The sequence below is a fragment of the Salvelinus fontinalis genome, chromosome 31, assembly GCF_029448725.1.
Source record: "Salvelinus fontinalis isolate EN_2023a chromosome 31, ASM2944872v1, whole genome shotgun sequence".
Classification (NCBI taxonomy): Eukaryota; Metazoa; Chordata; class Actinopteri; order Salmoniformes; family Salmonidae; genus Salvelinus; species Salvelinus fontinalis.
Window position 1 is genome coordinate 19,195,936 of NC_074695.1, and position 25,894 is coordinate 19,221,829.

Below are 25,894 nucleotides of genomic sequence, written 5' to 3' on the forward strand. Positions count from 1 at the left end.
AAAAAGTCAAAGGGTCTTGTCACGGCCGTTTAAGCAGCGTGATTAGAATCCATTCCTCTATTTATTTAAACAAAGAACACTTTAACAAACTCACAAAACGTGAAGCCAACGTAGTGCTCACAGGCAACTAAACAAGGACAACTACCCACAAAACCAACTTGGAAAATGGCAACCTAAATAGGCTCCCCAATCAGAGACAACGATGAACAGCTGTCTCCCATCCAGGCCACCATCAACCTAATTACCCCTAGACAATACAAAATCCCCATAGATAACAAAAACCCTAGACAATGTAAAACCCATAGACAATACAAAAACTAAACAAACCACCCATGTCACACCCTGACCTAACCAAATAATAAAGAAACCAAATATAACTAAAGTCAGGGCGTGACAGGTCTGAATACGTTCCGAATGCACTTTATATTACACAGTCTTAGTCGACAGTGATTTAGCCTTAATCATTTGGTAACGTTTCAGAGCTGATACTTCTCAGTTAATTAAGAAAGAACACATTGTTTCAATGTGGATGTTGGATGAATCTACTGTAAACCTTAGGAGAAAAACATCTTTCACATCATTCATTGTGCTTTATTCTTACAGACTGAGTGAGGATTGTGGAAGAGCTATGGCTCTATATTCAGCCTGTGAGTTTTACTTTGAGTTTAGAAGTTGGCAGTAAGACTGCGATGTTGGGCATCGTCTCTGCCATGAGTTTTACTGGAATAATGAGTCAATGTAAATCACAACATCAATCTATCTTTGGATTTTGGAAACATACTGTAGCTAAACCATTTATTGTACAAACCTAACTTGCGAAGTTGGATCACTCTAGTTATTTCTAAACTCATATTAACACACACACACACACACGCACGCACGCACGCACACACACACACTGTCAGAGGTGATGTGTCTTCCTTGTTTTGAAGATACAATAAGATCTGGCAGTCGACAGTTTTATTATGGCACTGCTCGGACGCCTGACGCTGTTGGTTTAGAGGCGCCCCTGTGCTAAAACCTCAGACACCAATTACATGGTGCACTTGGCGCTGTGTGTGTGTGTGTGTGTGTGTGTGTGTGTGTGTGTGTGTGTGTGTGTGTGTGTGTGTGTGTGTGTGTGTGTGTGTGTGTGTGTGTGTGTGTGTGTGTGTGTGTGTGTGTGTGTGTGTGTGTGTGTGTCAGATACTGCCCCAGGGGGAGAAGGTGGGTGTATTATTTGTGACGGTTGCTGGCCACAGCTTGTTGACTTTCAGTCACATTCAGATCACACAGAGCACACTAACTGACTGTCACCCAAACCAGCAGCATCGTGCCCATAGGGTGCCACCTCAGATTTGTCCTGTAATTTTGTATGTTTATACTACTAGTCACTTAGCAATTTTGTCTAACTATCTGAGCTGGCATCCCTTCTGGCTAGGTTGATACATTTTAGAAAAGGAAGCAATAACTAAATGTACTGAATAATACTCACATTCCTTTCAATCTTTCACACAGATTTTAGCAGAGTAGGTGTTGTTTCTTTAAAAAAGTAATACCAGTCCGGAGGATACAGATAGTTCAAGAGGTATGCTTTTTAAAAAACATATATTTAAGCATAATTTGATTATGTCTCTAGATTGACCCTCTCCGGACTCCCCCCCCACCCTCCCGGTGTCTTTACATACTTTGTGCCCCCTCAGATTTTTAGGGTGCATGACGCCCCTGACCCAAACCCATTAACCATAAAACTGGCAGACCTGAACTCTCTCAGTTAGCTGAGGAGAGAAATATGAGAGGTGAGTTGATAGATGAAATTATGGCTTCTGCAACACTCTTTTTCATTGTGAGGAAAGACAAAACATCAACTACAGTGTTGTTATGTTGGACCATTATTTAATATTTGAAGCCACTTTTAGATTTGTATTAATGTTGGATAGACATTTTCCTTTAACATACAGTATGTTAGCCATTCTTGCTCCATAGTGACAGATTTGGTATAGTAGGCTCCATTTCTTTTTAGTTCTCAACACTTTGATCATTGCTTTCTTTTCTACATTAATAGGACCCATAATATTTTCCTGGCTTTGCCCTACAGTCCATGTGTGTTTGAATCAACATGGAATCAAATAGAGTTCCTGCACATACCATTACACAGCTAAACAGTATCCCTTTCAAACTGAATGGGGTCATTGTATTTAGCCTTGAGGGACTTCTCCAACTGTGCCATCTCCCATCAGTTACAGTAATACTGTTGTTCTGATTAAAGAAGCAATAAAACTGGCCTCCTTTAGACCAGCTGAGTATCTGGAGCATCAGCATTTGTGGGTTCGATTACAGGCTTAAAATAGCCAGAAACAAAGTACTTTCTTCTGAAACTCGTCAGTCTATTCTTGTTCTGAGAAATGAAGGCTATTGCATGGGAGAAATTGCCAAGACGCTGTGTACTACTCCCTTCACAGAACAGAGCAAAATGGCTCTAACCAGAATAGAAAGAGGAGTGGGAGGCCCCAGTGCACAACTGAGCAAGAGGACAAGTACATTAGAGTGTCTAATTTGAGAAAAAGACAAGTCCTCAACTGGCAGCTTCATTAAATAGTACCTGCAAAACACCAGTCTCAACGTCAACAGTGAAGAGGTGACTCTGGGATGCTGGCCTTCTAGGCAGAGTTACAAAGATAAAGCCATAGTGTCACGACTTCTGCCGAAGTCAGCCCCTCTCCTTGTTCGGGCGGCGTTCGGCGATCGACATCACCGGCTTTCTAGCCATTGCCGCTCCATTTTTCGTATATCCATTTGTCTTGTCTTGTTTCCATACACACCTGGTTTTCATTTCCCCAATGCAGCTACTTGTATTTAACCCTCTGTTTCCCATCATGGGTTGTGTGTAATTGTTTTCATGTTAGGTGGTGTTAGTTTACGCGCTCTACTTTTATGTTCCGGTTTTGAGCACGTTTGTTTCATGTAGTGCTCTCGTTTTTTGGAACTACAATAAAGTGCGCCTGTTCATTATAATCTGCTCTCCTGCACTTGACTTCGCCTCCAATACACCATCCTGACACAAAAACTGGCCAATAAAAGTTTAAGATGGGCAAAAGAACACGGACACTGGACAGAGGAAGATTGTAAAAAACTGTTATGGACAGACGAATCTAAGTTTGAGGTGTTCAGATCACAACGAAGAACATTCTTGAGACGCAGAAAAAATGTAAAGATGCTGAAAGAGTGCTTGACGCCATCTGTCAAGCATGGTGGAGGCAATGTGATGGTCTGGGGGTGCTTTGGTGATGGTAAAGTAGGAGGTTTGTACAGGGTAAAAGGGATCTTGAAGAAGGAAGGCTATCACTCCATTTTGCAACGCCTTGCCATACCCTGTGGACGATGCTTAATTGTAGCCAATTTCCTCCTACAACAGGACAATGACCAAAAGCACAGCTCCAAACTATGCAAGAACTATTTAGGGAAGAAGCAATCAGCTGGTATTCTGTCTGTAATGGAGTGGCCAGTCAAACTTATTGAGGTGTTGTGGGAGCAGCTTGACCGTAAGAAGTGTCCATCAAACCAAACCAACTTGTGGGAGGTGCTTCAGGAAACATGATCTGAAATCTCTTCAGATTACCTCAACAAATTGACAACTAGAATACCAAAGGTCTGCAAAGCTGTAATTGCTGCGAATGGAGGAAATTTGTAGGACACAATTATTATTTTAATTAAAAATCATTATTTATAACCTTGTTAAAGTCTTGACTATATTTCCTATTAATTTTGAAACTAATTTCATGTATGTTTTCATGTAAAACAAAGACATTTATTAGTGACCCCAAACTTTTGCACAGTAGTGTACATTGAAATTCAGAGAGCGATTCAGACTGGATTTCTTCCAAAATATCATTGATGATCTGATGCTCTGTTTGTCATTGATTGTTTTGCTCCTTTGGATAAATAAAGCAGTCATTTTTTCTTATTACTTTAACGAATGCTTTCAGTAGGACAAATAATGACATTACATTTATATTCATAATAAACTTGAACTTGATCTTTGTAATATCTTTGCTCTACCTGTATGTTTGAACAAGCATGGTATGAAGTATGCATACTCTATTCCAAAACAAAACAATATTGCCTCAGGTTACTGTAGGCCCTTTGTCTTCTGCACTGAAGCAAGGTCTCCTCCAAATGTCCAATGTACACTGTGAAATGGGTCCCAAATGGGACCTTATTCCCTATGAAGTGCACTACTTTTGACCAGGGACCATTGTGCTCTGGTCGAACGTAGTGCACTAAATATAGAAAAGGGTGCCATTTGAGACGCAGTCAATGTCTCCTCCAAATGTCCAGTGTACACTGTGGGTTACAGCAGGGCTAGTGCCTTGCCTATTAGCTTGGGGGCATTGCAAATCCTGTATTTCTTGGACAGTGTGAAAATAAAATAAAAAGGTGTTGAAAACAAAGTTTAGAGCAAACTGGAGTTCACTTTTGGTCTGCTGTACCTGGCTAACCACATGACTCGCACCTGTGTTGGACATGCATAATTTCATCTGTCTCATTCTATTTTCAAACAATCTGTTTTTTCTTTTCCCTTCACTCCCCTGTCCCAGCCTTCTTTCTCCATGTGAACTGTTATCAAGAATTCTCCTAATTGAATGGAATGTTGGACCAAGGCAATTAAACGGCATAATGATGCCCAAGTAATACTCAATGTATTGTTCTTTATTAGATCCATTTCTTAACCAAAAATGTTTCAATGGTATGTAACGGTTATGGTAGGCCTATTTAATTAATACATTAAGTGAATGGTCCAGACTTTTGGAGAATTCTTCACCCACCCCAAGAAGATATTTCTATCTCTCCAGTCATCCTGTTATGTTGACCGTTGTAGTAACACAGCCTCTTATTTAGACTAGATGTTAGCATTCTCTGCTGCTTTGCTGTGGTTGCTGGGCAGTGCTACTCTTCACTACAGAAAGCAGCATCCCAAATGGCTCTCTATATAGTGCACTACTTTCGACCATAGCCCTGCTATTGGTTTGGTCAAAAGTAGTGCACTATATAGTGAATAAGGTGTCATTTCAGACAAATTTGTTTCCTCATGGTTCCTCAGGAGTGGAACCTCTCTGTCTCTTTCACTATAAACAGCTGTTTATATATACAGTACCAATCAAAAGTTTGGACACACCTATTCATTTAAGGGTTTTTCTTTATTTTTATTATTTTCTACATTGTAGAATAATAGGGAAGACATCAAAACTATGAAATAACACATATGGAATCATGTAGTAACCAAAAAATTGTTAATTGTTTGATTCTTCAAAATAGCCACCCTTCGCCTTGATGACAGCTTTGCACACTCCTGGCATTCTCTCAACCACCTTCACCTGGAATGCTTTTCCAACAGTCTCGAAGGAGTTCCCACACATGCTGAGTACTAGTTGGCTGTCTTTTCCTTCACTCTTCGGTCCAACTCACCCCAAACCATCTCAATTGGGTTGAGGTCAGGGGATTGTGGAGGTCAGGTCATCTGATGCAGCACTCCATCACTCTCCTTCTTGGTTAAATAGCCCTTACACAGCTTGGAGGTGTGTTGGGTCATTGTCTTGTTCAATCAGATGGGATGGCGTATTGCTGCAGAATGCTGTGGTAGCCATGCTGGTTAAGTGTGCCTTGAATTCTAAATAAATCACAGACAGTGTCACCAGCAAAGCACCCCCACACCATCACACACCCTCCTCCATGCTTCACGGTGGGAACCACACATGCGGAGATCATCCGTTCACCTACATTGCATCTCACAAAGACATTGCGGTTGGAAACAAATATCTTACATTTGGACTCATCAGACCAAAGGACAGATTTCCACCGGTCTAATGTCCATTGTTCGTGTTTTTTTGGCCCAAGCAAGTCTCTTCTTATTATTGGTGTCTTTTAGTAGTGGTTTCTTTGCCGCTATTCGACCACGAAGGTCTGATTCATGCAGTCTCCTCCGAACAATTGATGTTGAGATGTGTCTGTTACTTGAACTTTGTGAAGCATTTATTTGGGCTGCAATCTGAGGTACAGTTAACTCTAATGAACTTATCCTCTGCAGCAGAGGAGGATAACTCTGGGTCTTCCTTTCCTGTGGTGATCCTCATGAGAGCCAGTTTCATCATAGCGCTGGATGGTTTTTGCGACTGCACTTGAAGAAACGTTGAAAGTTCTTGATATTTTCCGGATTGACTGACCTTCATGTCTTAAATTAATGATGGACTGTCGTTTCTCTTTGCTTATTTGAGCTGTTCACGCCATAATATAGACTTGGTCTTTTACCAAATATGGCTATCTTCTGTATACCACCCCTAACTTGTCACAACACAACTGATTATACTTTATAAACACTTTTTATGGTTACTACATGACTCCATATGTGTTATTTCATAGTTTTGATGTCTTCACTATTATTCTACCATGTAGAAAATAGTAAAAATAAAGAAAAACCCTTGAATGAGTAAGTGTGTCCAAACTTTTGACTGGTACTATATATATATATATACTATGAATTAGCACATTTTCATATTCCTTATGTTTTGAGATTGTGGTTTCGCTTTTCCTTTCCCAAACATATATATATATATGTATGTATATATATATATGTGTTATGTCACATATATATGTGTATATATACATATATATGTTATGGAAAGGAAAAGCGAAACCACCACTTTATCTCACCGCGGTCCGTGGTGAGATAAAGTGGTGGTTTCGCTTTTCCTTTCCATAACATATATATGTATATATACACATATATATGTGACATAACACATAAACACACATAAGACATGGAAACATTTGTAGAATTGCAGGAAATTAGCTTTAAAACAACAACAAAAAATCTCTTTCCGATGCAAAATGTGTAGAATTTTGCGAAATTGGCTTTGAAACTGCAAAATGTTATTTCCGCCTACAAGAAGGGTGTGAACAGTTTGGGGTCGCATGGGTTGCGAGGTGGGGGTCTGTTACTACGCCGATAAATGACAATATCAATCCGGACCTTTGCCACCTAGGACATTTTTGTGACCGGACCTTCTCAAATCGTACTTGAGTACCCCTGCAGGAAACTTTACACCGCAAATAAGTTTTAGAGGCTATTTAACATCCTGTAGACATCCAGGAGGATAATGTATTTTTCTCCCCTCAACTTGTGTTAAGCTGTGTAACTTAGCAGCACACCAACAGACAGAGAGAGGGAGGGAGGGAGGGAGGGAGGGAGGGAGGGAGGGAGGGAGGGAGGGAGGGAGGGAGGGAGGGAGGGAGGGAGGGAGGGAGGGAGGGAGGGAGGGAGGGAGGGAGAAAAGAAGGGGAGAGCTGGAAGTGTAAATGGATGACATGGAGTAGGAGGAATGTGAAACATTTCTGATCTCGCTCCAGTGACTGTTTACACGGCGGTCAGCTCTGTGACATCACAGCTGAGACTTTATAAATGACAGCCATGCAAAGGAATGAGTAGTTAGCCAACAGCAAGCAGCACTGGTAGCTAGCTAGCAACAACTTCATCACTTAGAGGTTAGACAGACAGACACAACAGAGCAGTCCAATCAACCTACAGTCGTTTCAATGGAAATTTCAAGACAACTCAGTGACAATGTGATAGCCTTGGCTTTACTGCTCTGTATGGGTGCACTGCAGGTGAGGCCACACTGGTTTTCTGCTTTTCTCGTTGTGTGTATGGGGAGGTGAACTGTACCTGTATCTTACCCCTGTTTCTCAGGATGTGGACTGTCTGTGGAGATCAATGTGACCACATTCCATTGATTGTATCCATTCATTCCATGGAAAGATCTATCACAAGCTTCCAGGTGGCTGTGTATGAAGATTAAACTAAATCTGTTTTGATAGAACTGATTGTTCGTTTTTATGTTAGTGTTGTTTTTATTTGTACATTACTCTATAGACAATTTGTAATATTTGTACCTTTCTCTGTAGCCAATTTGTAATATTTGTAAATTACTCTAGATACAATTTGTAATATTTGTAACTTTCTCTGTAGCCAATTTGTAATATTTGTACAATAAGCTGTTCATTGCATGAGGTACCAGTATTGTACACTGCATATTCAGATTTTTTTGTTTTTTGTTATCTAGAAATGGGCAACAAAAAAAAGACAATTTTTGTACACTTTGATCATCATGAATAATAATGATCAATATTGATGTATTAAGAATATTGTGAATGTTTGATGTTAAATTGTATAGTTGCCATAGAGAATAGTTTGAGATGACAAATGATGTTTAAAACAATGGTAGAGTCCAGGGGGGATGACATTGCTCCATCAGTGAATAATTGAGGCCAGTATGTCCAAAGATTGCCTGCTGTGGGTTGGCTCCATTATCTGCCTGTAATTGAAAACAGGAGTATTTTGACTAGACAGTGTTGGACATAGTGTACTAGATGGTGTACTTTGACTAGACAGTGTTGGACATTGTAGACATTACTTCTACCAAATACACATGCTTACAGTTGGTCAAAGAAAGGATGTTTTATTTCAGAACATAACTGCAGCATTGTTTTAACTATGATAATGTTGATAACGATTATGATGATGGCGTCAATGAAGATATTGTTGATACTTATGATGGTGATAATCATAATGATGAAGATGATTATGATGACGATGATGACGAAGATAATGAGGACGACTATGACGGCAACATCAACAACAACTGACCAACAATTGACTTCCTACTCCTCTTGCTCTAATCTCTACCTGCTCTAACCTCTAACCTTTGCCCCCGTGTTACTCTAGGTGTGGTGTCAGCTATGCCTGGGACCATGCCAGTGCCCCAGCCCCGTGCCCCTGTGCCCAGATGGAGTCCCTCTGGTCCTGGACGGCTGCCAGTGCTGCCAGGTGTGTGCCCGGCAGCAGGGTGAGGCCTGCAGTGATCTGTATGTGTGTGACAGCCAGCGAGGACTGCAGTGTGACTACAGCACTAGCTTCCCCGGCGACCCTGGAGCGTGTTCCAGTGAGTACCAATTGTTTATTGACTTTCAGTCATAAACAAACGCAACAGTGCCACCCTTCCTAACAGTAAACAAGCAGCCTCTGCCCTAGCCAAACCCAGGTCTGAAAGATTCAGAGTCAGTTTAGACCAGGTGTGGTTTGGCTTTGCAGTCTGTGTCTGTGTGGGTGGGACAAATAGACAACTCTTTTCTAACACTAAACAACCAACCTCTGCCCATGACAATTAGAAAATAAAGGGAGAGGGTTTGAAGCTGCACTCTGTTAGACTGTCTGTATGTAAGAGAGGGACAAACATACACTCTGTTTAGGGCAGATACTCAGCCAGCTAGCCAGCCGCAAAGCAGAGGGGCTTTAGTTTGCCTGTTTTTCAAAACACCTCAACCTCTATTTTCAGTGGTGGTGTTGACACACTTCCCATTGAGAATGATAGATTGCAGAGACAACACACATGGATTGCAAAACAGACTTCTCAGTCTCCCCAGGCCTGAACTGTGTCCCAAATGACACCCTATTCCCTACATGGTGCACTACTTTTGACCAGAGCAGTGCACTTAATAGGGAATAGGGTGCCATTTGGGCCACAGACTGGTTTCCCATAACATCACATAATAGCCCACAGGCTTGGCAGTAGACATGGGCCTCTTGTGTCCTTACCTCGCTCTTTCATAAGCTCTGTCACTCTCTCTCTCTCTCTGTCTCTCTCTCTCTGTCTCTCTCTCTCTCTCTCTCTCTCTCTCTCTCTCTCTCTCTCTCTCTCTCTCTTTCTCACTCTCCCTCTCTCTATGTCTCTCTCTCTCTCTCTCTCTCTCTCTCTCTATGTCTCTCTCTGTTTGAGGTTTTCCTTTCCTAATTGTATTCCTTCAGACCACAGCAGGGGCCATGTTCCAGGGTATGGGTTAGGATTAGGGTGGGGATGCCAGTCTAGGGTAAGGAGCCTAAGAGGATCTCTCTGTCTTGTTCCCACATCATACTGGGGTTCAAATACTATGTGAAATCCTTTCAAATACTTTATCTGTGCTTGATTGAGCTTGCCTGGCTTGATGGAGAATAGAATAGTCCCAAAAATACAAACTCTACCCATCTGGACTCCAGGCATGCTAGAACAAACACTAAAACTATTTGATAGATTTCAAATAGAATTTGAACCCAGCTCTGTTCTGTTCATACCCGTACAGGTCAGGAGGAGTTGGGCTGTGAGATGAATGGGGTTTCTTACCTGGATGGCCAGGTGTTCCAGCCCTCCTGTGCCACCCAGTGCCGCTGCCTGGGGGGAGGTGTGACCTGCGTGCCCCTGTGCCCTGAGGACATCCGTCTGCCCAGCCCAGACTGTCCACACCCCCAGCGGGTACAGCTGCCTGGGAAGTGCTGCAAGGAGTGGGTGTGTGAGAACACGGACAATACCATCCTTCAGGATGCCATCACAGGTAACATCTAGCTTGGATAACAGTCATACACTAGTCTGGTCCAAGATCTGTTTGTGCTGTATAGCCCACTATATGGTGGTTGTCATTGGCAATACAATACAAACAGATCTGGCACCAGGCTTGTCATCCTCTGTTCTGACGCAGGTTTCTGCTACATCTTTAAACTGGACCATATTTAAAAGCCACTGTGGATTCCAAACGTTATTTTCTGGTTTTAGACAGCTACTTGACATATATAAGGAATTGTTCACACAATTGGATAGCACAATGACAAATGTTATTTTGTTGATAAAGCTGTAGGACAATATTAACATCCCACAAGTGCATCGATGACGTCGTCCCCACAGTGACTGTATGTACATACCCCAACCAGAAGCCATAGATTACAGGCAACATCCACACTGAGCTAAAGGGTAGAGATGCCGCTTTCATGGAGCGGGACTCTAACCCGGAAGCTTGTAAGAAATCTCGCTATGCCCTCTGACGAACCATCAAACAGGCAAAGCATTAATACAGGACTAAGATTGAATCGTACTACACTAGCTCCGATGCTCGTTGGATGTGGCGGTGATTGCAAACTATTACAGACTACAAAGGGAAGCACAGCCTCGAGCTGACCTGTGACACAAGCCTACCAGACGAGCTAAATTACTTCTATGCTCGCTTCGAGGCAAGCAACACCAAAGCATGCATGAGAGCATCAGCTGTTCCGGATGACTGTGTGATCAGGCTCTCCGTAGCCAATGTTAGTAAGACCTCTAAACAGGTCAACATTCACAAGGCCGCAGAGCCAGACGGATTACCAGGACTTGTACTCCAAGCATGTGCAGACCAACTGGCAAGTGTCTTCACTGACATTTTCAACATGTCCCTGACTGAGTCTGCAATACCAACATGTTTCAAGCAGACCACCATAGTGCCTGTGCCAAAGAACACTAAGGTACTGTAACCTGCCTACATGACTACCGACCCGTAGAAGTCACAGCTGTAGGCATGAAGTGCTTTGAAAGGCTGGTCATGGCTCACATCAACACCATTATCCCAGAAATCCTAGACCCACTCCAATTTGCATACCGCCCCAACAGATCCACAGATGATGCAATCTCTATTGCACTCCACACTGCCCTTTCCCACCTGGAAAAAAGGAACACCTACAGTATGTGAGAATGCTATTCATTGACTACAGCTCAGGGTTCAACACAATAGTGATCCTGTACTTCCTGACGGGCCGCCCCCAGGTGGTGAGGGTAAGTAACAACACATCTGCCACGCTCATCCTCAACACGGGGGCCCCTCAGGGGTGCGTGCTCAGTCCCTTTCTGTACTCCCTGTTCACTCCTGACTGCATGGCCAGGCACGACTCCAACGCCATCATTAAGTTTACCAATGACACAACAGTGGTAGGGCTGATCACTGACAACGATGAGACAGCCTATAGGGAGGAGGTCAGAGACCTGGCTATGTGGTACCAGGATAACAACCTCTCACTCAACTTGATCAAGACAATGGAGATGATTGTGGACTACAGGAAAAGGAGGACCGAGCACGACTCCATTCTCATCGACGAGGCTGTAGTGAAGCAGGTTGAGAGCTTCAAGTTCCTTGGTGTCATCACCAACAAACTATCATGGTCCAAACACACCAAGACATTCGTGAAGAGGGCACGACAAAGCCTATTCCCCTTCAGGAGACTGAAAAGATTTGGCATGAGTCCTCAGATCATCAAAAAGTTCTACAGCTGCACCATCAAGAGCATCCTGACTGGTTGCATCACTGCCTGGTATGACAACTGCTCGGCCCCCGACTGCAAGGCACTTAGTGCGTACGGCCCAGTACATCACTGGGGCAAAGCTTCCTGTCAGAGAAAGGCCCTAAAAATGTCAAAAACTCCAGACACCCCAGTCATAGACTATTCTCTCTGCTTCCGCATGGCAAGCGGTACCGGAGCGCCAAGTCTAGGTCCAAAAGGCTTCTTAACAGCTTCTACCCCCAAATCATAAGACTCCTGAACAGCTAATCAAATAGCTACACAGACAATTTGCATTGTCCACCCCCGTCCCCCCTCTTTTATGTTGCTGCTACTCTCTGTTTATAATCTATGCATAGTCAATTTAACTCTACCTACATGTACATATTACCTCAATTACCTGGACTAACCCATGCCCCGGCACATTGACTCTGTACTGGTACCCCTGTACTGTATACAGCCTCGCTACTGTTGTTTTGCTGCTGCTCTTTAATCATTTTTGAAATTATATCTAATTTGTTACTATCTATTTTACTATCAATTTTGGGGTGAGTTTGGCCAAATGAAAAGACACAATGTCCAAATATAACCACAGCATTTCAATGGAAAGTCTGGCCAGATGAAGATTCACATTATTGTTTAAATAATAAGTCCTCTTCCAGTGGACCATGTTTCCCATATACATCCCATATGGCACCCTATTCCCTATGTAGTGGACTACTTTTGACTAAAACCGATATCGTTCTGGTCACACCGGACCAAAAACACAGCTGGTTATTATGACTCACAGATCCAACCAGAGTTAGGGAGTGCTCTCCGTCGATAACACTGCTTTTCTGTGATACAAAAAGACAAAAAGTTCCTGTCCAATTTGAGGCCAATTGAGTCATTAAGAGACATTATGACATCTGAAACACACTGATACATTTTTTTCAAATAAAACTGGGAATTGATGTCAGATTAGTTTTTTGGTCTGATTGAGTTGTTAACAGCTGGATGTCGTGACAAGTCACTCATTCCTCATTGTCCTGTTTGTGTGCCTGCTCGAAGCGCACTGCTATTATTCCCCATACTTATTCTTCTTTTTAAGATAGCTGAAGCAAGCAATCAAATCTTCTTGAGGAAATTCACCATTCAGTCTCATTTCTCTCCTGGCCTCATCTCTCCAGCCTCCAGATCAGACAGGTTGTGGCCAGGCATGTCTGGTCCCCAGCAAAACCCAGCCTTTAACTGTATAGACCAGAGTACAGAGTGGAGTGTCTGCTCCCGGACTTGTGACGCCGGGGTCTCCACTCGGGTCTCCAACAAGAACCCAGCCTGCCTGCTCGAGATGCAGAGCCGTCTTTGTAAGGTCTGGCCCTGTCAGGCACTCCAGCCACGCAGAAGCCCCATGGTGAGCCCCTACCTGCCCATACAACCTCTCGTAACCCACTCCCCAACCGGCCTACCTCACATGTCATAGGTTCTGTCAACAGGGATATTAGGTTATGTCAACAGGGATATTAGGTTATGTCAACAGGGATAATAGGTTATGTCAACAGAGATAGTAGGTTCTGTCAACAGGGATAGTAGGTTATGGCAACAGGGATATTAGGTTATGGCAACAGGGATATTAGGTTATGGCAACAGGGATATTAGGTTATGGCAACAAGGATATTAGGTTATGGCAACAGGGATATTAGGTTATGGCAACAAGGATATTAGGTTATGGCAACAGGAACATTAGATTATGATAACAGGGATATTGGGTTATGTCAACAGAAACATTAGATATGTCAAAGGGAACATTAGGTTATGTCAACAGGGATATTAGATTATGGAAACAGGGATATTAGATTATGGCAAAAGGGATATTAGTTTATGTCAACAGGGATATTGGGTTATGGCAACAGGGATATTAGCTTATGTCAACAGGGATATTAGTTTATGTCAACAGGGATATTGGGTTATGTCAACAGGGATATTAGGTTATGGCAACAGGGATATTAGGTTATGTCAACAGGGATATTAGGTTATGTCAACAGGGATATTAGTTTATGTCAACAGGGATAGTAGGTTCTGTCAACAGGGATATTAGATTATGTCAACAGCGATATTAGGTTATGTCAACAGGGATATTAGGTTATGTCAACAGGGATAATAGGTTATGTCAACAGAGATATTAGGTTATGTCAACAGGGATATTAGGTTATGGCAACAAGGATATTAGGTTATGGCAACAAGGATATTAGGTTATGTCAACAGGGATATTAGGTTCTGTCAACAGGGATATTAGGTCATGTCAACAGGGATATTAGGTTATGTCAACAGGGATATTAGATTATGTCAACAGGGATATTAGGTTATGTCAACAGGGATAATAGGTTATGTCAACAGGGATATTAGGTTCTGTCAACAGGGATATTAGGTTATGTCAACAGGGATAGTAGGTTCTGTCAACAGGGATATTAGGTTACGTCAACAGGGATAGTAGGTTCTGTCAACAGGGATATTAGGTTATGGCAACAAGGATATTAGGTTATGTCAACAGGGATATTAGGTTCTGTCAACAGGGATATTAGGTTATGTCAACAGGGATAGTAGGTTCTGTCAACAGGGATATTAGGTTATGGCAACAAGGATATTAGGTTATGTCAACAGGGATATTAGGTTATGTCAACAGGGATATTAGGTTATGGCAACAGGGATATTAGGTTATGATAACAGGGATATTAGGTTATGTCAACAGGGATATTAGGTTATGGCAACAAGGATATTAGGTTATGGCAACAGGGATATTAGATTATGATAACAGGGATATTGGGTTATGTCAACAGAAACATTAGATATGTCAAAAGGAACATTAGGTTATGTCAACAGGGATATTAGATTATGGCAACAGGGATATTATGTTATGTCAACAGGGATATTAGCTTATGTCAACAGGGATATTAGTTTATGTCAACAGGGATATTGGGTTATGGCAACAGGGATATTATGTTATGTCAACAGGGATATTAGTTTATGTCAACAGGGATATTAGTTTATGTCAACAGGGATATTAGGTTATGTCAACAGGGATATTGGGTTATGTCAACAGGGATATTAGGTTATGGCAACAGGGATATTAGGTTATGTCAACAGGGATATTAGGTTATGTCAACAGGGATATTAGTTTATGTCAACAGGGATAGTAGGTTCTGTCAACAGGGATATTAGATTATGTCAACAGCGATATTAGGTTATGTCAACAGGGATATTAGGTTATGTCAACAGGGATATTAGGTTATGTCAACAGGGATAATAGGTTATGTCAACAGAGATATTAGGTTATGTCAACAGGGATATTAGGTTATGGCAACAAGGATATTAGGTTATGGCAACAAGGATATTAGGTTATGGCAACAGGGATATTAGCTTATGTCAACAGGGATATTAGCTTATGTCAACAGGGATATTAGTTTATGTCAACAGGGATATTGGGTTATGTCAACAGGGATATTAGGTTCTGTCAACAGGGATATTAGGTCATGTCAACAGGGATATTAGGTTATGTCAACAGGGATATTAGATTATGTCAACAGGGATATTAGGTTATGTCAACAGGGATAATAGGTTATGTCAACAGGGATATTAGGTTATGTCAACAGGGATATTAGGTTCTGTCAACAGGGATATTAGGTTATGGCAACAGGGATATTAGGTTATGTCAACAGGGATATTAGGTTATGTCAACAGGGATATTAGGTTATGTCAACAGGGATATTAGGTTATGTCAACAGGGATATTAGATTATGGCAACAGGGATATTAGGTTATGTCAACAGGGATATTAGATTATGTCAACAGGGATATTAGGTTATGTCAACAGGGATATTAGATTATGTCAACAGGGATATTAGGTTATGTCAACAGGGATATTGGGTTATGTCAACAGGGATATTAGGTTATGGCAACAGGGATATTAGGTTATGTCAACAGGGATATTAGGTTATGTCAACAGGGATATTAGTTTATGTCAACAGGGATAGTAGGTTCTGTCAACAGGGATATTAGGTTATGGCAACAAGGATATTAGGTTATGGCAACAGGGATATTAGATTATGATAACAGGGATATTGGGTTATGTCAACAGAAACATTAGATATGTCAAAAGGAACATTAGGTTATGTCAACAGGGATATTAGATTATGGCAACAGGGATATTATGTTATGTCAACAGGGATATTAGCTTATGTCAACAGGGATATTAGTTTATGTCAACAGGGATATTGGGTTATGGCAACAGGGATATTATGTTATGTCAACAGGGATATTAGTTTATGTCAACAGGGATATTAGTTTATGTCAACAGGGATATTGGGTTATGTCAACAGGGATATTAGGTTATGTCAACAGGGATATTAGGTTATGGCAACAGGGATATTAGGTTATGATAACAGGGATATTAGGTTATGTCAACAGGGATATTAGGTTATGTCAACAGGGATATTAGTTTATGTCAACAGGGATAGTAGGTTCTGTCAACAGGGATATTAGGTTATGGCAACAAGGATATTAGGTTATGGCAACAGGGATATTAGATTATGATAACAGGGATATTGGGTTATGTCAACAGAAACATTAGATATGTCAAAAGGAACATTAGGTTATGTCAACAGGGATATTAGATTATGGCAACAGGGATATTATGTTATGTCAACAGGGATATTAGCTTATGTCAACAGGGATATTAGTTTATGTCAACAGGGATATTGGGTTATGGCAACAGGGATATTATGTTATGTCAACAGGGATATTAGTTTATGTCAACAGGGATATTAGTTTATGTCAACAGGGATATTAGGTTATGTCAACAGGGATATTGGGTTATGTCAACAGGGATATTAGGTTATGGCAACAGGGATATTAGGTTATGTCAACAGGGATATTAGGTTATGTCAACAGGGATATTAGTTTATGTCAACAGGGATAGTAGGTTCTGTCAACAGGGATATTAGATTATGTCAACAGCGATATTAGGTTATGTCAACAGGGATATTAGGTTATGTCAACAGGGATAATAGGTTATGTCAACAGAGATATTAGGTTATGTCAACAGGGATATTAGGTTATGGCAACAAGGATATTAGGTTATGGCAACAAGGATATTAGGTTATGGCAACAGGGATATTAGGTTATGTCAACAGGGATATTAGGTTCTGTCAACAGGGATATTAGGTCATGTCAACAGGGATATTAGGTTATGTCAACAGGGATATTAGATTATGTCAACAGGGATATTAGGTTATGTCAACAGGGATAATAGGTTATGTCAACAGGGATATTAGGTTCTGTCAACAGGGATATTAGGTTATGTCAACAGGGATATTAGTTTATGTCAACAGGGATATTAGGTTATGGCAACAGGGATATTAGGTTATGTCAACAGGGATATTAGGTTATGGCAACAGGAACATTAGATTATGATAACAGGGATATTGGGTTATGTCAACAGGGATATTAGTTTATGTCAACAGGGATAGTAGGTTCTGTCAACAGGGATATTAGATTATGTCAACAGCGATATTAGGTTCTGTCAACAGGGATATTAGGTTATGTCAACAGGGATATTAGGTTATGGCAACAAGGATATTAGGTTATGGCAACAGGGATATTAGATTATGATAACAGGGATATTGGGTTATGTCAACAGAAACATTAGATATGTCAAAAGGAACATTAGGTTATGTCAACAGGGATATTAGATTATGGCAACAGGGATATTATGTTATGTCAACAGGGATATTAGCTTATGTCAACAGGGATATTAGTTTATGTCAACAGGGATATTGTGTTATGGCAACAGGGATATTATGTTATGTCAACAGGGATATTAGTTTATGTCAACAGGGATATTAGTTTATGTCAACAGGGATATTAGGTTATGTCAACAGGGATATTGGGTTATGTCAACAGGGATATTAGGTTATGGCAACAGGGATATTAGGTTATGTCAACAGGGATATTAGGTTATGTCAACAGGGATATTAGTTTATGTCAACAGGGATAGTAGGTTCTGTCAACAGGGATATTAGATTATGTCAACAGCGATATTAGGTTATGTCAACAGGGATATTAGGTTATGTCAACAGGGATATTAGGTTATGTCAACAGGGATAATAGGTTATGTCAACAGAGATATTAGGTTATGTCAACAGGGATATTAGGTTATGGCAACAAGGATATTAGGTTATGGCAACAAGGATATTAGGTTATGGCAACAGGGATATTAGCTTATGTCAACAGGGATATTAGCTTATGTCAACAGGGATATTAGTTTATGTCAACAGGGATATTGGGTTATGTCAACAGGGATATTAGGTTCTGTCAACAGGGATATTAGGTCATGTCAACAGGGATATTAGGTTATGTCAACAGGGATATTAGATTATGTCAACAGGGATATTAGGTTATGTCAACAGGGATAATAGGTTATGTCAACAGGGATATTAGGTTATGTCAACAGGGATATTAGGTTCTGTCAACAGGGATATTAGGTTATGGCAACAGGGATATTAGGTTATGTCAACAGGGATATTAGGTTATGTCAACAGGGATATTAGGTTATGTCAACAGGGATATTAGGTTATGTCAACAGGGATATTAGATTATGGCAACAGGGATATTAGGTTATGTCAACAGGGATATTAGATTATGTCAACAGGGATATTAGGTTATGTCAACAGGGATATTAGATTATGTCAACAGGGATATTAGGTTATGTCAACAGGGATATTGGGTTATGTCAACAGGGATATTAGGTTATGGCAACAGGGATATTAGGTTATGTCAACAGGGATATTAGGTTATGTCAACAGGGATATTAGTTTATGTCAACAGGGATAGTAGGTTCTGTCAACAGGGATATTAGGTTATGGCAACAAGGATATTAGGTTATGTCAACAGGGATATTAGGTTATGGCAACAGGGATATTAGATTATGATAACAGGGATATTGGGTTATGTCAACAGAAACATTAGATATGTCAAAAGGAACATTAGGTTATGTCAACAGGGATATTAGATTATGGCAACAGGGATATTATGTTATGTCAACAGGGATATTAGCTTATGTCAACAGGGATATTAGTTTATGTCAACAGGGATATTGGGTTATGGCAACAGGGATATTATGTTATGTCAACAGGGATATTAGTTTATGTCAACAGGGATATTAGTTTATGTCAACAGGGATATTGGGTTATGTCAACAGGGATATTAGGTTATGTCAACAGGGATATTAGGTTATGGCAACAGGGATATTAGGTTATGATAACAGGGATATTAGGTTATGTCAACAGGGATATTAGGTTATGTCAACAGGGATATTAGTTTATGTCAACAGGGATAGTAGGTTCTGTCAACAGGGATATTAGGTTATGGCAACAAGGATATTAGGTTATGGCAACAGGGATATTAGATTATGATAACAGGGATATTGGGTTATGTCAACAGAAACATTAGATATGTCAAAAGGAACATTAGGTTATGTCAACAGGGATATTAGATTATGGCAACAGGGATATTATGTTATGTCAACAGGGATATTAGCTTATGTCAACAGGGATATTAGTTTATGTCAACAGGGATATTGGGTTATGGCAACAGGGATATTATGTTATGTCAACAGGGATATTAGTTTATGTCAACAGGGATATTAGTTTATGTCAACAGGGATATTAGGTTATGTCAACAGGGATATTGGGTTATGTCAACAGGGATATTAGGTTATGGCAACAGGGATATTAGGTTATGTCAACAGGGATATTAGGTTATGTCAACAGGGATATTAGTTTATGTCAACAGGGATAGTAGGTTCTGTCAACAGGGATATTAGATTATGTCAACAGCGATATTAGGTTATGTCAACAGGGATATTAGGTTATGTCAACAGGGATAATAGGTTATGTCAACAGAGATATTAGGTTATGTCAACAGGGATATTAGGTTATGGCAACAAGGATATTAGGTTATGGCAACAAGGATATTAGGTTATGGCAACAGGGATATTAGGTTATGTCAACAGGGATATTAGGTTCTGTCAACAGGGATATTAGGTCATGTCAACAGGGATATTAGGTTATGTCAACAGGGATATTAGATTATGTCAACAGGGATATTAGGTTATGTCAACAGGGATAATAGGTTATGTCAACAGGGATATTAGGTTATGTCAACAGGGATATTAGGTTCTGTCAACAGGGATATTAGGTTATGGCAACAGGGATATTAGGTTATGTCAACAGGGATAATAGGTTATGTCAACAGGGATATTAGGTTATGTCAGTTCATTCCTAATTTAATAAAACATACATGAACCTCTATTCTCAGCAGCCATGAGCTCATCTAGTAGGCTAACATTGGTGATCTGTGTGTGTTTTTTCAGTCGGGCCGGCGCTGCGAGCCAAGCTACAGGTCAGTGGTGCCAGTGAGACTGGTGCACCAGGGCTGCTACAGCACACGAGTCTACCGGCCCCGGTACTGTGGCCAGTGTACCGACGCCCGCTGCTGCACCCCCTACCGGACCAGCACGGCCACCGTGGCATTCCGGTGCCCCACAGGCAGGCTCCTACACCGGGCAGTCATGATGATCCAGTCCTGTGTCTGTCACTACAACTGCCCCTACTCAGCTTCAGGCCCCTATGCAGCTGTACCCTACTCAGCTTCAGGCCCCTATGCAGCTGTACCCTACACAGGCCCTTCACGCTCATACAGGAGCCCTGCCATTTGGGGCTAGACTTGCATTTCGATTCAATCCTCTAGACCCCTTGAGAACCTAGAGTGTCCACCGTGGCTCTCCACCTCAATATTGTCCGCATAGGGCTTTTGCCCAGGAGATCTCCACTTTACTATTGTAGAGATCTAGAGCCCTATCCTTCCCCCCTTCATGCACTGACACTCCCATACTGAGACATGGGAGCAACACTTATTCTGTGTCCCAATGTCCATACTGGTACATTACTTGCCAAATACATTGCTGAATACATGCCAATTACATTGCTTCCTTTTAAGTGGTATACAAGTATGGATATTGGAACAGAGCCTCTCTCTATCACGGCTGGATCCAGCAGGTGTAACCTATACTTCTTAGGATAGATAGGGGAAGTGAAATGGTCTTCTGGGTAATAAACTGGGACTGAGTTGGGGGATAAAGCCCTGACATGACTGGACAAGCTCAGTCTGCACTAAGACCTCTACTCTATTCCATTTTATCACCTGTCATAGGGTGACCTCATGAGGAGAAGAATAGGTCAATAAACCCTAATTAGCTAGGCTGGTCCCAGGTCTGTTTGTGTTTTTCTCTACTACATGGTCATTGTCAAGCCAAAAATGTAACATGACGTTTCCATAAGGAGTTGGCAAGTGAGCAGAAACAGACCGATAGAGCTACTGTTTAAGCATATGGAAGTGAACTACTGTAACACAACACGTCTTGTTTGCTGATTGACCAACTGTAGTATCATATGACTAGACTAGACGACACCTGACCAGAGTCATTTGTTGCCTTTCTTGACTCATCTTAGGTCCTGGTGTTTCTCCTGGACTCGTGCCCTGACTTAGTTAAGTGAATAAGTGTTGTTACTTACATTTTCGTGAATTTATTTTACAGAATGGCACCAACTTTTGAGTCGATATATACTGTACTTGACATGCAAATTCCATCTGTTATATCAGTTTGTTTGTTTATAAATGTGTCTATTTTGTGTTCTTTGTCAGATGAAATTGTACTTTTATTTTCTATGTTGCTGTAAATATAAACCATTCTTATGCTTTTTGAAACGTACAATTGTATCGCTGATTGTATGCATTGTCCAAACAGTTTTCCATTCACAATGCCTTTTGTGTAAAGCTTGAGCTCATTTGTACATTGCGTATTATTCAATAATTATATTGCTATATTGAGATGTTGTTGTAATTTCTTCTGTAACTTTCGGATAAAACTCCTTATAATTGATTAGTGATTTGTGTGCTGATATTTTAACATACACAATGTAGAGTCCCAAAATCAGAAAGCCATGTAACATCATTGACATCTACTGGCCTCTATTGGACTCACAGTATCAGTGCAAATAGTTGTGTGATATAAAACTGAATAGGAAACTGACCGGATCTAAATTGATGTCATTTATTTTTATGTAAAATGACAATGTTGACCTTGATCAAAATGTTCTGTTCTAGGCTTTCCTCAAAAAGCATCTTGTTTCAAACCACTGTTACAAAACTGAACGAAATAAGGGGTCACTGTGTGTGTGTGTGTGTGTGTGTGTGTGTGTGTGTGTGTGTGTGTGTGTGTGTGTGTGTGTGTGTGTGTGTGTGTGTGTGTGTGTGTGTGTGTGTGTGTGGTGTGTGTCTAGACATGTATGATTTCCTGTTTATAGTCAGGAAATGAGTCCCTACTGATAATTTCTGAATTATTCTGTATAGAGAGTCAGTGATAAATTGATCTTTCACACAAAACATTGTGAGAGAACACCTACCTCCACCTTTTGCAATCTCAATGTGGAGCTGAGAATAACTGAGAAGTGCTAGGAAACTGAGCGACTGACTTCTTCATTCATCTTGAAGGAAATACTTTTTTTTCATTCAACCTCTATTCAGGTTATTCTCACCCGTATAAGATCAATTTCTGTGGGGGAGAGAAAATGAAGACAAACTCTTCCTGTGGACAAGTTAACAAGGCCTTTTCACACAAATTCTTACCTGCAGTGTATATGTCAGTATTCATCATTGGTCTTGTTGCTAACTGTTTGGGACTAAAATTATTGTTTGCGAACTGGAAGAAATTCGTAAATATCAATGTTTTTGTTCTGAACCTTGGAGTGGCAGATATTCTATATTTGATGACACTTCCATTTCTGGTTGCGTATTACTCAGCAGACAATCACTGGAACTTCGGACAAGTCTTCTGCAAGATGATACGATTCTGCTTCAATTTGAACTTGTATGGAAGTATTGGTTTCCTCACATGTATTAGCGTATACAGGTACCTGAGCATTGTCTACCCACTGAGAGTGATGGGCAGGATAACTGGGGGTCTCTGTAGTTATCACTGCTGTAGTTTGGGTATTAGTCTGCATTCAGAGTTTTCCTGATGTGTATTTTAACAAAACAGTCCCCAACTTTTCTTCAGGGACAGAAACAAGCTTTGACACCACCTCGGACTGCTTTACCAATGATTACCTGAAATACAGTATTGCATGGACAGTATGTGGATTCTGCATCCCACTGCCATCATATTGGGTTGCTATGAACACGTGACTGTGGTTCTCTCCACCAAAACCAACATCAACCAAGTGATGAAGCTGAGAAGCCTAAAACTGGTGTTCCTTGTGACTTTACTCTTCTTTGTTTGTTACACACCGTAGCATATATTCAGGAATCTAAACCTGAAAACTAGGATTTTGAAAAGAGAACGCATGTGTCAGGATTGGTTCACAGGCATCTACATTGCTCACCAAGTCAGCCGAGCCCTTGTATGTCTAAACAGTGCCATCAACCCATTGGTCTACCTCCACAGTAATGCTGATCTTCTCATGCAGATCACCAGACTTTGAGAACTAGTTTAACAGTCTGTCCCTCAGATATTCAACCATCGCATCCAGGGACAAGCTTCAGCACCATTATGAATTCAGCACAGCATTCTCATTGCAATACCAGACAGAGGAGCTTTGTTTGCGTATTCTCATTTCTCCCACACTCATTTATATATTTCTGCTGTGTTTATTACTGTGCATTGATTAACTGTAAAAGCACGTTTGGCAGCGATTCCAGCTGTGAGTCTTTCTGGGTAAGTCTCTAAGAGCTTTACACACCTGGATTGTGCAACAGTTGCCCATTATTCTTTTCAAAATCCTTCAAGCTCTGTCATTTGGTTGTTGATCGTTACTAGACAACCAATTTTTAGGTCTTACCATAGATTTTTAAGTATATTAAAGTCAAAATTGTAGCTTGGCCACTCAGGAACATTCACTGTCTTCTTGGAAAGCAACTCCAGTGTAGATTTGGCCTTGTGTTTTAGATTATTTTCCTGCTGAACGGTGAATTAATCTCTCAGTGTCTGTTTGAAAGCAAACTGAAGCAGATTTTCCTCTAGGGTTTTGCTTGTGTTTGGCTAAATTTAGTAAATTTTTTATCCTGAAAAACTCCCCACTCCTTAACAATTACAAGCTTACCCATAACATGATGCAGCCACCACCATGCTTGAAAATATAGAGAGTGGTACTCAGCAATGTGTTTTATTGGATTTTCCCTAAGCACAACACTTTCTATTCAGGACAAAAAGTTAATTTCTTTGCCACATTTCTTGCAGTTTTACTGCAACCTTGTTGCAAACAGGATGCATGTTTTGTAATGTTTTTTTTCTGTACTGGCTTCCTTCTTTTCACTCTGTAAATTAGGTTACTATTGTGGAGTAACTACAATGTTGTTGATCCATCTTCAGTTTTATCCTATCACAGCCATTAAACTCTGTAACTGTTTTAAAGTCACCATTGGCCTCATGGTGAAATCCCTGAGCGGTTTCCTTCCTCTCCCGCAACTGAATTAAGAAGGACTCCTGTACCGTGTCCTTGTAGTGACTGGGTGTATTGATACAACATCCAAAGTGTAATTAATAACTTCACCATGCTCAAATGGATATTCAATGTCTGCTTTTGTTTTACCCATTTACCAATAGATGCTCTTCTTTGCGATGCGTTGGAAAACCTCCTTGTCTTTGTGGTTGAATCTTTGTTTGAAATTCAATTCTCGACTGAGGGAACTTACAGTTAATTGTATGTGTGGGGTACAGAAATTAAATAGTCACTCAAAAATCATGTTAACCACTATTATTGTACATGGAGTGAATCCATGCAACTTATTATGTGACTTGTTAAGCAAATGTTTCCTCCTGAACTTATTTAGGTTTGCCATAATAAAAGGGTTGAATACTTATTGACTCAAGACATTTCAGCTTTAAATTTTTTATTAATTAGAAAAAATGTCTACAAACATAACTCTACTTTGCCGTTATAGGGTATTGTGTGTAGACCAGTGACAAAAAAAATCTAAATTTCTTTCCATTTTAGATTCAGGCTGTAAGACAACAAAATGTGGAAAATGGCAAGGGGTGTGAATACTTTTTGAAGCCACTGTATATGCATGCAGCCTCTTCTGTGGTTAAAGAGACTTGACTCTGTTTATCATCTATCCTTATGCTTTGTTACAAATGCTCAGTCACTCACCCACCATTGCCCCTTGTACCAAATGGTGGATTGGACCTATCTTTATATGTGCAGACAGCTACATTGGTACGTGTTCATTTACAAAACCATATTGGATAAACTCCCTCTCTACATCTGTAGCCTGCTCACCTTTACCACTAGCAGTTACCAGACCCGGTCTACTAGGTGGTTGCTACTTAAAGTCCCCAGGGCCTTCACTGTTAGGCAAGACTGCCTTCTGCTATTGTGGACCAGAGGCATGGAATAGTCTACAATATATGCTTCACCTAGATGTATTAGTGCCCTGAAAGGGTTTAAAACTCTGATGCAAGACTGTTCATGAGGAGTGTAAATATTTCCTGTAGACTGGATTGTGCTGTTGATGTGCTGATTGTATTGTATGTTTTACATGTAGTAATGTAGTAATGATTACTGCTGCCTTCTTGGCCAGGTCTCCCTTGCAAAAGAGACTGGGTGTCAATGAGCTTTTCCTGGTTAAATAAAGGTTAAATAAAACAAAATAAACA

General features: G+C 40.7%; 1 protein-coding gene and 1 pseudogene across 1 annotated transcript; both read left to right on the forward strand.

The window, feature by feature from the left end:
* Positions 1 to 7,348: 7,348 nt before the first annotated feature.
* On the forward strand, positions 7,349 to 22,068 carry LOC129829753 (CCN family member 2-like). The gene is made up of 5 exons (XM_055891647.1): positions 7,349 to 7,641; positions 8,759 to 8,975; positions 10,150 to 10,398; positions 13,315 to 13,538; positions 20,552 to 22,068. Exons 1-5 carry the CDS (start codon positions 7,570 to 7,572, stop codon positions 20,900 to 20,902), a joined length of 1,113 nt encoding a protein of 370 aa, XP_055747622.1. The 5' UTR covers positions 7,349 to 7,569; the 3' UTR covers positions 20,903 to 22,068.
* Positions 22,069 to 22,793: 725 nt separating this feature from the next.
* On the forward strand, positions 22,794 to 24,219 carry LOC129829363 (P2Y purinoceptor 1-like; annotated as a pseudogene).
* Positions 24,220 to 25,894: the final 1,675 nt, after the last annotated feature.

What these genes read in the sequence shown, in the direction of transcription:
- LOC129829753 (XM_055891647.1), top strand. Translation starts at nt 7,570, where the DNA reads ATGGAAATTTCAAGACAACTCAGTGACAATGTGATAGCCTTGGCTTTA. An exon ending in CCTTCAGGATGCCATCACAG is followed by an intron (nt 10,399 to 13,314) that starts GTAACATCTAGC and finishes TCATCTCTCCAG; the next exon opens with CCTCCAGATCAGACAGGTTG. An exon ending in AGCCACGCAGAAGCCCCATG is followed by an intron (nt 13,539 to 20,551) that starts GTGAGCCCCTAC and finishes GTGTTTTTTCAG; the next exon opens with TCGGGCCGGCGCTGCGAGCC.